The 15,741-nt window shown below is 42.5% G+C and overlaps 1 protein-coding gene across 1 annotated transcript in view; it reads left to right on the top strand.

Annotated features, from left to right (window-relative positions):
• Positions 1 to 14,454, top strand: part of SLC25A48 (solute carrier family 25 member 48) — a 133,644-nt gene extending 119,190 nt beyond the window's left edge. The window contains exons 6-7 of the mRNA XM_069763801.1: positions 10,020 to 10,153; positions 13,799 to 14,454. Coding sequence (XP_069619902.1) covers positions 10,020 to 10,153; positions 13,799 to 13,930 — 266 coding nt within the window. The 3' untranslated portion in view covers positions 13,931 to 14,454. The remainder of the gene's footprint in view (positions 1 to 10,019; positions 10,154 to 13,798) is intronic.
• Positions 14,455 to 15,741: the final 1,287 nt, after the last annotated feature.

The raw sequence follows: 15,741 nt of genomic DNA, 5'->3' as shown, positions 1-15,741 counted from the left end.
GATACTAGTAAATATTATGTGCATGGCTTCTTCACTGCTGAAATACAGTACAGTTTATTAATTTCCGAATGCTTATTTTTGATGAGGGTTGGGTCTCATTTCAATTTTTACCTCAGGCAGCAGAAGAGCTAAAATCGTCCATTTCACTTTCTGGGCAAAATAATTTTTCTTTGCCAGAACATGTTAAAAGATATAAATACAGCTCTTCTGAATTTCTTTATTGATATCAAATAAAAAAATTAACCCCTTCATGACCATAGGTATTTTCATTTTTGGTTTTCGTTTTGTGCTCCTCTTTTTCCCAGAGCCATAACTCATTCATTTTTCTGTCAAAATGGCCATGTAAGGGCTTGATTTTTGTGAGACAAGTTGTACTTTTGAAAAACAACATTGGTTTTAACATATATACTGGAAAACAGGAAAAAAAATCCAAGTGCGGTGAAATTGCAAAAAGAATGTGCAATTCCACAGTTGTTTTTTGTTTTTGTTTTTTACAATGTTCACTAAATGCTAAAACTGAAATGTCATTATGATTCTCCAGGTCATTACAAGTTCATAGACACCAACCAAACATGTCTAGGTTCTTTTTTATTTAAGTAGTGAAAAAAAAATCCAAACTTTGGTAAAAAAAATAAAATGGTGCCATTTTCTGAGACCTGTAGCGCCTCTTTCGTGATCATGGGCTGGGTGAGGGCTTATTTTTTATGCACTGAGCTGAAATTTTTATTTTTACCATTTTGTTGTAGATACAATCTTTTGATCGCTGGTTATTGCATTTTATTGCAATGTAGCAGCAACCAAAAAAACGCAATTCTGAAGTTTTGAATTTTTTTCTCATTATGCTGTTTAGCAATCAGCTTATTTTTTTTATATTGATAGATCGGGCGATTCTGAACGTGGTGATATCAAATATGTGTATACAGTGCCTTAGAAAGTATTCGGCAACCTGGAACTTTTCAACCTTTTCCCACATATCATGCTTCAAACATAAAAATACCAGATGTAAATTTTTGTTGCAGAATCAACAAGTGGAACACAATTGTGAAGTTGAATGAAATTTATTGGTTATTTGAAATTTTTGTGGAAATTCAAAAACTGAAAAGTGGGGGCGTGCTATATTATTCAGCCCCTTGACTTTCAGTGTAGCAAACTCACTCCAGAAGTTCATTGTGGATCTCTGAATGATCCAATCTTGTCCTAAATGCCTAATGATGATAAATATAATCCACCTGTGTGTAATCAAGTCTCCGTATAAATGGACCTGCTCTGTGATAGTCTCAGGATTCTGTATGAAGCACAGAGAGTATCATGAAGACCAAGGAACACAACAGGCAGGTCCATGATACTGTTGTGAATAAGTTTAAAGCCAGATTTGGATACAAAATGATTTCCAAAACTTTAAACATCCCAAGGAGCACTGTGCAAGCAATCATACTGAAGTGGAAGGAGTATCATAACAACGCAAATCTACCAAGACCCGGCTGTCCCTCTAAATTTTCATCTCAAACAAGGAGAAGACTGATCAGAGATGCAGCCAAGAACCCATGATCACTCTGGATGAACTGCAGAGATCTACAGCTGAGGTGGGACAGTCTGTCCATAGGACAACAATCAGTCGTACACTGCACAAATCTGGCCTTTATGGAAGAGTGGCAAGAAGAAAGCTATTTCTCAAAGATATCCGTAAAAAGTTTACAACAAGCCACCTGGGAGACACACCAAACATGTGGAAGAAGGCGCTCTGGTCAGATGAAACCAAAATCGAACTTTTTGGCAACAATGCCAAATATGTTTGCCGTAAAGGCAACACAGCTCATCACCCTGAACACACCATCCCCACTGTCAAACATGGTGGTGGCAGCATCATGGTGTGGGCCTGCTTTTCTTCAGCAGGAACAGGGAAGATGGTTAAAATTGATGGGAAGATGGATGGAGCCAAATACAGAACCATTCTTGAAGAAAACCTGTTGGAGTCTGCAAAAGACCTGAGACTGGGAGGGAGATTTGTCTTCCAACAAGACAATGATCCCAAACATAAAGCAAAATCTACAATGGAATGGGTCACAAATAAACGTATCCAGGTGTTAGAATGGCCAAGTCAAAGTCCAGACCTCAATCCAATCAAGAATCTGTGGAAAGAGCTAAAAACTGCTGTCCACAAACGATCTCCATCAAACCTCACTGAGCTCAAGCTGTTTGCCAAGGAAGAATGGGCAAGAATTTCAATCTCTCGATGTACAAAACAGATAGAGACATACCCCAAGTGACTTGCAGCTGTAATTACAGCAAAGGTGGCGCAACAAAGTATTAAGTTAAAGGGGCCGAATAATATTGTACGCCCCACTTATCATGTTTTTGAATTTCCATAAAAATTTAAAATAACCAATACATTTTGTTCAACTTCACAATTGTGTTCCACTTGTTGTTGATTCTTCACTAAAAATTTACATTTGGTATCTTTATGTTTGAAGCATGATATGTGGGAAAAGGTTGAAAAGTTTCAGGGGACCGAATACTTTCGCAAGGCACTGTATTTGATTTTTTTTGTTTGTTTTATTTTGAATGGGGCAAAAGGGGGGTCATTTGAATTTTTATATTTTTTTATTTTTTATTATTTCTAAAAACTTTTTTTACTTTTTGCATTCTTCAATAGTCTTCATGGGAGACTAGAAGCTGCAGTTTTCTGATCATCTCTGCTACAGACAGGCGATGATCAGATCTCCTGTATGTAGCAGAAAGGCTCACATGCTATGAGCGCCAAACACCGGGTGGCGCTCATAGCAATCTGGCTATGACAACCATAGAGGTCTGCTGGAGTCTGCTATTGAAAGAATGAATCTTATTTAAATCAAACTTACGACCTCGCCCATTCCACCGAAGCCATTGTTGTCTGCAAAAGAGTTAAAACAATCAAACAACAATATCCTCACCTTTTTCGCAGAGATGATGATAATCCATTTATCCCACGACAGGTGTAGCTCTACTACATCTACATGGCAGGCTGCATAGTTGCATGATGCGACCATACAGCTTGCCATCCAGCAGATACGCTGTTAAGCGTGTGCTCAGTGTTTCCCTGTGAACTCCTGTGAGATATAGATGCACAACACCTGTAAAAAATGTTGTTCTCTTTGAGGAAAGTTCTATGGTTTCTAAGGGGTTTTTTCCTAAAACTCCTGCACTTTTGCAGTTGCTGATGTCCCATCCTGCCCCATCTGATCTCCCCATTCTGCCCCATCTGCCCCATGATCCTGCCCCATCTGTCCCATGATCCTGACCCATCTGCCCTATGATCCTGCCCCATCTGCCCCATGATCTTGCCCCATCTGTCTCCATCGTATCCATCCTGCCCCATGATTCTGCACCATCTGTCTCCATTGTACCCCATGATCCTGCACCATGTGTCTCCATCCTGCCCCATGATCCTGCCCCTTCTGTCTCCATCCTGCTCCATCTGTCTCCATTGTGCCCCATATTCCTGCACCATGTGTCTCCATCCTGCCCCATGATCCTGCCCCATCAGTCTCCATCCTGCCCCATCTGTCTCAATCCTGCCCCATGATCCTGCACCATCTGTCTTCATCCTGCCCCATATTCCTGCTCCATCTGACCATCCTGCCCCATGATCCTGCCCCATCTGTCTCCATCCTGCCCCATCTGTCTCCATCCTGCCCCATATTCCTGCACCATGTGTCTCCATCCTGCCCCATGATCCTGCCCCATCTATCTCCATCCTGCCCCATGATCCTGCACCATCTGTCTCCATCCTGCCCCATATTCCTGCCCCATCTGTCTCCATCCTGCACCATGTCTACATCCTGCCCCCTTGTCTCCATTCTGTCCCTTGTCTCCATTCTGTCCCCTTGTCTCCTTTCTGGCCCCTTGTCTCCATTCTGCCCCTTTGTCTCCATTCTGCCCCATCTCCATTCTGCCCCTGTCTCCCTTCTTTCCTCTGTGTCTCCATTTTGCCCCTTGTATCCATTCTGCCCCCATGTCTCCATTCTGCCCCTGTGTCTCCAATCCTGCCACTGTGTCGCCAGTCCTGCCCCTGTTTCTCCATTCTGCCCCTTGTCTCCATTCTGCCCCTATCTCCATTCTGCCCCTGTCTCCCATCTTTCCTCTGTGTCTCCATGTTGCCCCTTGTATCCATTCTGCCCCCATGTCTCCATTCTGCCCCTGTGTCTCCAATCCTGCCACTGTGTCGCCAGTCTTGCCCCTGTGTCTTCATTCTGTCCCTTGTCTCCACTCTGCCTCCTTTGATTTCCATCCTTCCCCAGTGACTCCCATCATGGTCCATGTGTCTCCATCCTGCTGGTGAAACATATTGCTTTCAATAAAAAAAAAAACTTTCTTCTTACCTTGCCGCACTCCTGCGGCGATAATGATCCCTCTGAGCTTCTCAAGTGCGCACCCGCTGGCGAATGACAATGATGTCATACACCGGCGACGTGTGCGCTGACATCAGCTGCTAGCCTGGGCCTGCATAGAGTAACCTAACTTTCATCTCGGACGCAGGCTCAGTTACTGTATCGGCAGAATCTTTCCGCTAGGGCCCGATCAGCAGAAGAGACGGGGTCTGATGCTGGCCCCCTCAGCTGATTGGGCCCCATACTCCAGTCAGGCACTAATGCCCTGATGGTGGCCCTGCTCCCCATCCCTGTATGCATACCTCCTTATCCCTGTCTTTGTATGCATGGCTCCTTATCCCCTATCCTTGTATGCATGGCTCCTTATCCCCTATCCTTGTATGCAAGGCTCCTTATCCCCTATTCTTGTATGCATGGCTCCCCATCCATGTCCTTGTATGCATGGTTCAGATAAAAAAAATTTAAAAAAATCCTACTTACCTTCCCTTGCACCCTCGCTTCATCTCATTCCAGTGTCAGCAGCTCTACCGAACGAGCGATCTGCCAGTGCTGTGAATATTCATTTCTCTTAAGGCTACTTCACACATAGCGAGATCGCTAGCGAGATCGCTGCTGAGTCACAAGTTTTGTGACACAACAGCGACCTCAGTAGCGATCTCGCTATGTGTGACACGTAGCAGCGACCAGGCCCCTGCTGTGAGATCGCTGGTCGTGTCGGAATGGCCTGGACCTTTTTTTGATCGTTGAGGTCCCGCTGGGTAGCACACATCGCTGTGCTTGACACCTTACCAACGACCTCGTTGACGACTCAGACACCGACACATAGGCGTGCATTTGCGTTGCCTTTTCCCCACCCCTCCGCTCCGATTGGTGGTCGCTACTGCGTTCTGATTGGCGGTCATGCCTTCAACAGAAGGCGACATAGTAGCGCTTCCATCCTTTGTACCTGACCGCGTGGTGGTTTGCAGATCGTTGTAGAGTTCTCCGGCCTGCGACTCCTCTTCGATGTATCTATTCTTCAACAGTTCTTCTGACACCTATATTTTGTGCACGGTAGGTATCGTTTGGGGTCTCAAATGCGTTTTCATTTTTCCTTAATCTGCAAACCACCAATCGGAACTGAATGGGCGCGGAAAAGGCAACGCAAATGCACGCCTGTGTGACTACAACGTCACACAGGACGTCCCTCATCGAGGTCTGAATCGTCATAATAGCTGCCATGTGACAGGGTCACAACGACCAACGACATCGTTGTACAGGTCGCTACAGGTCGCCGCATCGCTGCTGCGTCGTTGGGAAGATCTCACTGTTTGACATCTCACCAGCGACCACATAGCGACGCAGCAACGATCCCTGACAGGTCGTATCGTTGTCGGGATCGCTTTAGCGTCGCTAAGTGTGACGGGGCCTTTAAGCTGCAGCTGCCGTCTCTAGCCTCTGTGACCTGCTGCTCCGCCACTCCCTTCCCCCGATATCTTTCTGGGACAATGACTTTTGTATGATCCAAGGGGCACGTTTTCAGCACTAAAAAATATGCAGAAAAAATCAGCTTATACACGAGTATATACCGCCGTTTAGTGCAGTGAGGGATTGTTGTATGCCTCCCTGGTAAAGAATGTGGAAGATCTTATATCAGTATTCAAGATGGTAAAGAGTAGTGGATGGATTAAGGGGCTATTCGCTTTACTAACAGTGTTTATATGATAATATATTAAGAAATGTCAAATTACCACTTCTGCAAAAATTATTTTTTGGGTTCTAGGTCATGTGAAGGCTAATCATGCCATGTGTTTTTCACCAATCCAATTTTTAAATTAAATAAGTGAAAAATGAATGCAATTAAAATGAAAACTCCCTAAAAACGGCAACATTTGTGTTTTTAACCATTTCATTTTGGAATTTTTTACAAAAGTTTCAGTATTTAATATGGTAAAATGAATAGTGTAATTCAAATCTTCAACTGGTCTTGTATAAAATAAATTAGCCCTCATATGGCCTATATATAAACAGGTTACTGAATGCAATATGCAGACAAGGACAAGGCGGAAGTAACCAACGTAACTGTATATTTTCCTAAATCGGATATAAGGAGTGGTAGTTTTGGTAGAAATTAAATTTTGCGAATACAGAATATTTACAGTATACAATATTAGCAAAGATGATTTTAAACACACTATATCACTTGCAACATGAATCCTCTATACTAACTAGCTACATTGTAGTGGGTCTAACACTCACAGCAATAAGGATGTCACTAAAATGGCCCCACTTAAGCTACAGGTGCTAATGGAGTTATATCCCGCTAGGCCGTAAGTCCTAACAAAGTCAAGTAATGTTCTCTAGGCCCTCCTCACAATGACCGCCCCCTGTCCCATCTGCTGCATCGCCCAAGACTGAACCCTGTACTGCACATCAGTGTTTTTGGAAGTAATGGCCCAGTTCACTCGCTCGACCTCATCAGTGCAGTAGATGTCCACTTCCGGATTGAGGTCTGCACCCAGTCTTCGGTGTTTGACCTGCAACGGACCAGGATGTATGAATGCTAAGCCTGTGGTCTTGACCGATGTGGTCTTGTTCAAGGATCTTGACTAGCATTGGGCTAGGATTCAAGTCTTGACCGGCTGGTCTGTTCACGGATGTTGATCGCCATGGATTGGAGCTGTGTCTCTGATGACACCTGACCCCGTATTCCATTTAGAGCAGTCATTCCCAAAACACTTCCCCCTTTTTTTAGTTCCACAGGGTTTCATTTGAATAGTAGGGGGCAGTCCCAGTCACAAATGCTGCATAATGCTGAGAAATCTCATCTTCCCGCTTACAATGATGGAAAAGTTAAAAAGTTATGGTTCTAGGGAGAAAATCATGAAAAAACAAGGCCCAAAGCAAAAATTGTCTGCGTCCTTAAAGGGTTAATTGAAAAGTAGTCTTCTGGGGGTGGGGTTCTCAAATAGGATGGATGACATGCCTAACACATGGTGGAGCTGAAAAACTTTCATAGGAATTATAATACAAATAAGAGGTTGGTCTTCTCATATTGGGTTGTCTTTTGGAAGGGATTCACTGTATCTTGTACTAACAGACAACGTGAAAATCCTAATCCTAGAAAAGAGTATTCATCTTTGAGCACTAAACATTACACAGACTCCTAAACACTTAGGACTTCACAGTAAGATGTCAGATAGTAAAGGCCCCTTCACATTAAGCGACGCTGCAGCGATACCGACAACGATCCGGATCGCTGCAGCGTCGCTGTTTGGTCGCTGGAGAGCTGTCACACAGACCGCTCTCCAGCGACCAACGATGCCGGTAACCAGGGTAAACATCGGGTAACTAAGCGCAGGGCCGCGCTTAGTAACCCGATGTTTACCCTGGTTACCATGCTAAAAGTAAAAAAAAACAAACACTAGATACTTACCTACCGCTGTCTGTCCTCCAGCGCTGCGCTCTGCTTCTCTGCTCTCCTCCTGTACTGGCTGTGAGCCGGAAAGCAGAGCGGTGACGTCACCGCTCTGCTTTCTGGCTCACAGCCAGTACAGAAGGAGTGCAGAGCACAGCGCTGGAGGACAGACGGCTGTAGGTAAGTATCTAGTGTTTGTTTTTTTTTACTTTTAGCATGGTAACCAGGGTAAACATCGGGTTACTAAGCGCGGCCCTGCGCTTAGTTACCCGATGTTTACCCTGGTTACCAGTGAAGACATCGCTGGATTGGTGTCACACACGCCGATCCAGCGATGTCAGCAGGAGTCCAGCGACGAAATAAAGTTCTGGACTTTCTTCAGCGACCAACGATCTCCCAGCAGGGGCCTGATCGTTGGTCGCTGTCACACATAACGATTTCATTAACGATATCGTTGCTACGTCACAAATAGCAACGATATCGTTAACAATATCGTTATGTGTGAAGGTACCTTAACTTAAGACATCTGTCAAAACTCAAAGAAATAGGAAGAGTCACATAAACTGCACCAAAATAATCAGAAGAAATGTTATTGATTTCCAGTACTTTATATTCCAATTCAATTCACTTATGATCAGTTGAACTAAATATTTTTCATTTATGCCTTTTTTGTTAATATCTATATGCAGTTGGGCTCAAAAGTTTACATACCCCAGCAGAATATTTGCTTTATTGGCATTTTTCAGAGAATAGGAATGATAACACCAAAACTTTTACTATACTCATGGTCAGTGGTTGGGTGAAGCTATTTATTGTCAAACTACTGTGTTTTCTCTTTTAAAATCATAATGACAACCCAAAACATCCAAATGACCCTGATAAAAAGTTCACATTCCCTGGTGATTTTAACCTGATAACACGTCCAGATGTTGACCTAAATGGGTTTGAATGGCTGCTAAAGGTATTATCCTCATCTGTGACCTGTTTGTTTGTAATCAGTGTGTGTGCATAAAAGCGGAGTGAGTTTCTGGGATCCAGACAGACTTTAGCATCTTTCATCCAGCCACTGATGTTTCTGGATTGTGAGTTATGGAGAAAGCAAAATAATTGTCAACAGATTTACGTGAAAAGGTAGTTGAACTGTATAAAACTTGAAAGGGATACAAAAAGATATCCAAGGAATTGATAATGTCAGTCAGCAGCGTTCGAACTGTGATTAACAAATAGAAAATCAGGGCTCTGTAAAATTAAAACCACAATCAGGTAGACCAACAAAAATTTTGGCCACAACTGCCAGGAAAATTGTTTTGGATGCAAAGAAAACCCACAGATAACAGCAGCTTAAATACAGGACTCTCTGAAAACTAGCAGTGTAGCTGTTTCAAGATGCACAATAAGGAGGCACTTGAATAAAAATGGGCTGCATGGTCATTTCACCAGAAGAAAGCCATTACTGCACAAATGCCACAAAGTATCTTGCCTACAATACGCAAAATAGCACAGAGACAGATAAGCCTCAACATTTCTGGAAGAAAGCAATTTGAAGTGATGAGTCCAAAATTGAACTTTTTGGCCACAACCATAAACGTTACATTTGGAGAGTGGTTAACAAGGCCTATGATGAAAGGAACACCATTCCTACTGTAAAGCACAGAGGTAGAGGTAGATCGCTGATGTTTTGGGGATGTGTGAGCTACAAAGGCACAGGAAACTTGGTCAATGTTGAAAGAAAGATGAATGCAGCACATTATCAGCAAATACTGGAGGCAAATTTGCAGTTATCAGCCCAGAAGCTGAGCATGGGATGTACTTGGATGTTCCAAAATGACAACAATCCAAAACACAAGGCCAAGTCAACCTGTCATTGGCTACAGCAGATCAAAGTGAAGATTATGAAGTGGCCATCTCAGTCTCCTTACCTCGATATCATTGAGCTACCCTGGTGAGATCTCAAGCACACAGTTCATGCTAGACAGCCCAGGAATTTACAGGAACAGGAGGCTTTTTGCTAAGAAGAGTGGGCAGCTTTACCATCTGAGAAAATAAAGAACCTCATCTCCACATCTACCTTGAAAGACTTCAAGCTGTCATTGATGTTAGAGGGGCAATTCATGGTATTAAGAAATGGGGTATGTGAACTTTTGATCAGGGTCATTTGGATGTTTTGGGTTGTCATTATGATTTAATAATAAAAAATGCAGTAGTTTGACAAGCAAAAGATATATATTTAAATGTTTGTAATTTTAATCTTCCAGGAGCCATTTCCTGGGGCACGGCTACTCCAATGGATGTGGTAAAGAGCCGACTTCAAGCAGACAGTCTCTATAATAGGAAATACAGAGGAATCAAAGACTGCATAAAACAAAGTTACTGTAATGAAGGTATTCAGGTAAACAATATGGCATTTGTGTCTGATATACTGTATTCTTTGGACCATAAGAAAATAGAAAAAAAACTGAAGCAAAAAATGTGGTAATGACACACTGTTATGGTATGGACACTGCTATATCCCCAATCCTGATATGTATATATATATATATATATATATATATATATATATATATATATATATATACATATATATATATATATATATATATATATATATATGTCCTCATCCAGGTATACATGGCTCCCCATCCAGGTATACATGGCCCCCATCCCCATCCTGGTATACAAGCCCCCCATCCTGGTATATATGGTCCCCATCATGCTGTACCAATAAATAAATAAACATTTCTATTTACCATCCCTCCAATCCCTCGCAGCAGTGTCCTGTGCTGATACCAGCAGCTGTCTACAGCATGTAAGCAGCACATGATGTCACTGCCATGTGCCCTCACACACTAGGTCAGCTCCTGGAATATTCACTGCTCTCCACACCCATGAATGTGGGCGTGCAGAACAGTGAATATTAATTTTCTTTAATAGCTAGCACACTGTTACCCGCAGCTGCCGGGTTCCTGCAGAGGCAGGGCGATCACGTGTGCCCGCTATTAAAGAGAATGAATATTCACTGCTCTCCACTCCCATGGGCATAGGCAGTGAATATTCATTCTCTTTAATAGCAGGCACACGTGATCACGACCTTGGGCTCCCGGTACCCGGTTTCTGAGCTCTGGCTCTGAGGGTGTTCTTCCGCTGTTCCCCTGCTGAGCCTCTCCCTCCTCTGTGCTCCTTTCCTCTAAGCTCCTCCACTATTCAACGCCTTCAAATTCTCCCTCCTTCAAGGGGTCGCAGCTCTCACGTGGCTGCTCGGCCCCTTTGTCTGTTCCAGACGTCCTTCTCCTTTCCTCACTCCTCTGCTATTCTCTACAACTGTCTGACTCCTCCTCCAGACCAGGATACATAAAGTCTAAGGAAGCTCCCCTGAATCCGGGTCCTGAGCTCCCCCTCCTGGCCTAGATTCAGAAGTGTTGAATGTGAGTGCCTTACCTGATAGAATCTCCCTTGCCTTCAAGCATGACATCACCCTCCCCGAAAGGAGCGCAACATCACTGTAACAACCGGTTACCTGGGGTGTTACAAATTCATGGAACATTATGTGTTGTCCTAGTAGAAGAGGTTCCAGGACAGAGCCTTGAGGGAAACCGACAGAGAGAGAGCAGGATTAAGAATTAGTAAGGAAATGGGGATGCGACATGTGTGGCTATGGAGATCCAGGAGAGGATATGGTCTTTGATGTCAAGTTAAGAGATGATCTGTAGTAAGAGAATGTGGCCAACTATGTTGACGGAAGAAGACAGGTCAAGATGTAGGAACACTAATTTTGTTATTTGGTCTGCAGACGTGAGGGAGAGATAAAATCTTTTTTTACATTCTGCTGGCATCACCCCCTGCAACCTTCCATTCCAGGCACGAACCCTTCGGCACCTTGTGGTAAACACAGTCCTGTTGCTAAAGGTTCCACAATTTTTACTCATTTGTTTGATTTTGTTCTCTTTATCTACTTTTAGGGCTTGTGTGAAAATTTAACTTAATATTACGATTCATTTTCATTTTGTGAAAACGTTTGAGATCAGATGTTACTTTAAAGGGATTATCCACTACTTGAACAACCCCATCTCAATCCCTATGTTTTCAGCCCAGTAAAATAATAACACTTATACTCATCTCTGTTGCCGGCGCCGATCCAGCAGTGTCGGCACTGGCTCTCTAGGGGCAAGCATGACATTGTTATGTCAAGCGATCTCAGCAGCCATTTAGTGCTGGTTTCACTATACTCGCCTATGGACGTAATTGACATCCAGAAAAAGTAAGAGAGTGACCTCAGCTCTGAGTTCCTCAGGATGTATGACTTGTCCAAAGAAGGGGAGAGTGAAGCCAGCACTGATTGGCCACAGAGATTGCCTGACTCAACAATGTCATGTGAGCCCCAGAGGTAAGTATAAATGTTATTATTTATCCAGGAAACATAGGGATTCAAAACGGATTTAAAGTCTATAGTAAAAAATCAATTTACACAGGGTTTTGCATTTTTATGTGGTTTTAACAATACAATGTTGGAAATTAAATTGCCTGTACACACTTTCTAAGGAATGTTAAGCAAAGTCTGCAGTTCTGTAGATCTTAAAGCGATATTCTGAGTCACATAAACTTTTACATATCCACAAGAAATGAAATAATTGTTAGATTGGTGTGAGTACTACTGCTGGGACACCAACCATTAACACTAACAGCATTTGCCTCCTGTTCTCCTCTGGCAGAAAATAGCTGTAGCCAGGAGCAGAAGAATGGAGCAGATGTTCATTGATGCCTCGTTCAGAGCCATTCGAACACTACTGAGTAGACAGCTTATTTTCTCATCTTCCATGTCTTATGTCATACAAGTGGAATCAATAGGGATGCTGCTTCATTCAGTTCCTCCTTGTTGGTTATAGGGGAGAATTAGGAGGGAACAGAGTTTATAAATACTTTGTTCTGGCAACCCCCACAGTATAAGAATTATCCCATGTCCAATTGGTAGGTGATTGCTTATACAAGAACACACCTTGAAGTTCTAAATCTTTTTTAAATCCAAGAGATAAGTGATATAAATAGTGTCTTACAAATGCTTTCCTTACAATCAGTGTCAACCGAATCTTCCAAAATTCAAATTCGATAGATTTAGCCAGGAAATTGTATTTGCATCAAATACATGAGTGCAAGTTAATTCAGTGGGAAAGGTATTAAAAAATTCTTATAATAATCTCTTCTCAACCCTACCCATACTTTTCACACCAGCAACGATCCTCTGATAGATTCCTAGGTCTTCTCTACTTTTAGGCTACGTTCACATTAGCGTTGTGCGGGACAGCGTCGGGCTCAGCCGCGGCGACGCATGCGTCATGCACCCCTATATTTAACATGGGGGGCGCATGGACATGTGTTGTCTTGCGTTTTGTGACGCATGCGTCATGTTGGCGCAACTGTCAGGGCGCAGAGGACGCTGCATGATGCCATTTTTTCTGCGCCAAAAATGATGCAAAAATGAACGCATGCGTCACAAAAACCTGCGTTGTGCATGCGTTTTTGCATGCGTTGTGCGTTGCGTTGCGTTGCTGACGCTGCCCCGCACAACGCTAATGTGAACGTAGCCTTACCTGTACTCTGATGCTGGCATTTTTCACTAGGCCGCACGCTGTCACGTGGGGTGCAAGGAACGTCAAGGATGTTAATAACATTTATGACGTGTGGCAAAATACATGTATTAACATCAATGACCTACACTGTGCCCCATGCGATGTGGGGCACAGCAAAGAAGATATAAAATTAGATAATCGAAAACAGAACAGCGAGAAAAGTACAAAGAGAATTTGCAAAAATCGAAACATGAAAAGTTCAAGATTACAGCAAATTTGCCTATCTGACTATCAAGCAGTCAATCATAAAAAGTATTGCTATGGATTTTTCTAGTTCATGCACATAGGTAATATGAAAATTGGAAACTTTTTCTTTATAAATGTGTGAATCATCTCAAGGTTGTGCTAGAGCCTACATTATGTTCACTGTGGGACAATATCTAATAACGATATGTAAATCTTATCTTTTCCAGGTGTTTTTCAGGGGAATCACGGTAAATGCCATACGTGGTTTTCCAATGAGTGCTGCAATGTTTTTGACCTATGAACTTTCATTACGAGCACTGAAGACAAGCAAGGAATCAAATGAATTCCCATCCAAATGATGCACTTTTTTCATTTTGAATATATTTATATTTTTACAAGACATACCATGAGGGATTAATCAATGGCAAAAAAGTAGTAATTTAAATGAGAATGACTAGAGACTATTTAATTTAATAATAGCAGCATGAAACTCTTTAGCGTGTCACTACTTACCACAAAGATACAAAGATAGTAAAGAGGAAGAGAAGTCTGAGCTGCTGCGTCACAGAAATGAGGTCAAGATTCTAATCGTTCTCCTACTATTAGTACCATCAGATATCAGGGGTGTAGAATGCTATTGTTCCACTTCATTGTACACTTCCTAAACTACATGAGTGGGATGATTACTGTACAAGTTATTTGTGCGCCTTGTATCATGGTTGGAAGAGGATGCTCGCAATGGTTTTCTAAATGTTAGATCCTCCACTGATGCCAGAAATGTTTTGTTACTGACCTGTTTTATCTAATTCCGTCATAAGTGTGGATACATATCAGATATAGCTGTGATCCAATAAACTGATGACCTAATTTTTTTAACAAAAGGTTACTTATACTTTTGAATAGCCTGATTAAATAAATGGTGATTTAAATGAGTTCTCCTGGAGGAACACACTCATGGCCTACTGTTACGACAGTCCATTTAAATGAGTTCTCCTGGAGGAACACATTCATGGCCTACTGTTACGACAGTCCATTTAAATGAGTTCTCCTGGAGGAACACACTCATGGCCTACTGTTACGACAGTCCATTTAAATGAGTTCTCCTGGAGGAACACACTCATGGCCTACTGTTACGACAGTCCATTTAAATGAGTTCTCCTGGAGGAACACATTCATGGCCTACTGTTACGACAGTCCATTTAAATGAGTTCTCCTGGAGGAACACACTCATGGCCTACTGTTATGACAGTCCATTTAAATGAGTTCTCCTGGAGGAACACACTCATGGCCTTCTGTTACGACAGTCCATTTAAATGAGTTCTCCTGGAGGAACACACTCATGGCCTTCTGTTACGACAGTCCATTTAAATGAGTTCTCCTGGAGGAACACACTCATGGCCTATTGTTACGACAGTCCATTTAAATGAGTTCTCCTGGAGGAACACACTCATGGCCTACTGTTACGACAGTCCATTTAAATGAGTTCTCCTGGAGGAACACACTCATGGCCTACTGTTACGACAGTCCATCAATTTTTAATTGGTAGGAGTTCATCTCATGTATTCTCACCAATCAATATAATAGACAGAAAAGGGCCCCTGTGAAAAAACAGTATGTGAGCCCTTTGCAGTCCAATAGTTCTGCTATGACAGAAGCTCCTTACTGTTTTGGAGGCGATGGTGGGCCTCCTTACAGACCCCTGTGTGGCTGCACCAATGATATGACGCCCCTGCTCTAATGCGAGTCTAACCTTCTAGATGATTTCCTGGTCATGTATCTAATCTCGGTATTTAAAATACTCTATACCTTGGGATCTTGATTCAACAGGAGCAGATATTTTTCATTATATTTAGAATCTTATTGGATTGTGGACTACAGTATATAGTGATGAGAAAGCAACTGGATAATCTTTTCTATCAATTTCAGAAACAATAGGTTTAGATATATCTAAAGACCTGTTAGGGTACCCCAGCGTCAGGCTGGAGCACCTTGGACCCTCCAGAGAAAATCATTCCTGTAGCTACATAGAAATAATACAAGCCCACCAATTGTGTGGTAAAACGTGCTAACATTGTGTAAAATTGCGTAATTTGAGCCAAATCTTGTGTAGTCACTTCAACTCCACTATTCCATATTATTAAATGTTGTCCAAAATAATACATTTTAGTGC

This window comes from Ranitomeya imitator, chromosome 4, assembly GCF_032444005.1.
Source record: "Ranitomeya imitator isolate aRanImi1 chromosome 4, aRanImi1.pri, whole genome shotgun sequence".
Taxonomy (NCBI): domain Eukaryota; kingdom Metazoa; phylum Chordata; class Amphibia; order Anura; family Dendrobatidae; genus Ranitomeya; species Ranitomeya imitator.
The sequence above is the reverse complement of the archived record's forward strand: the minus strand, read 5'-3'. Positions and strand labels throughout refer to the sequence as shown.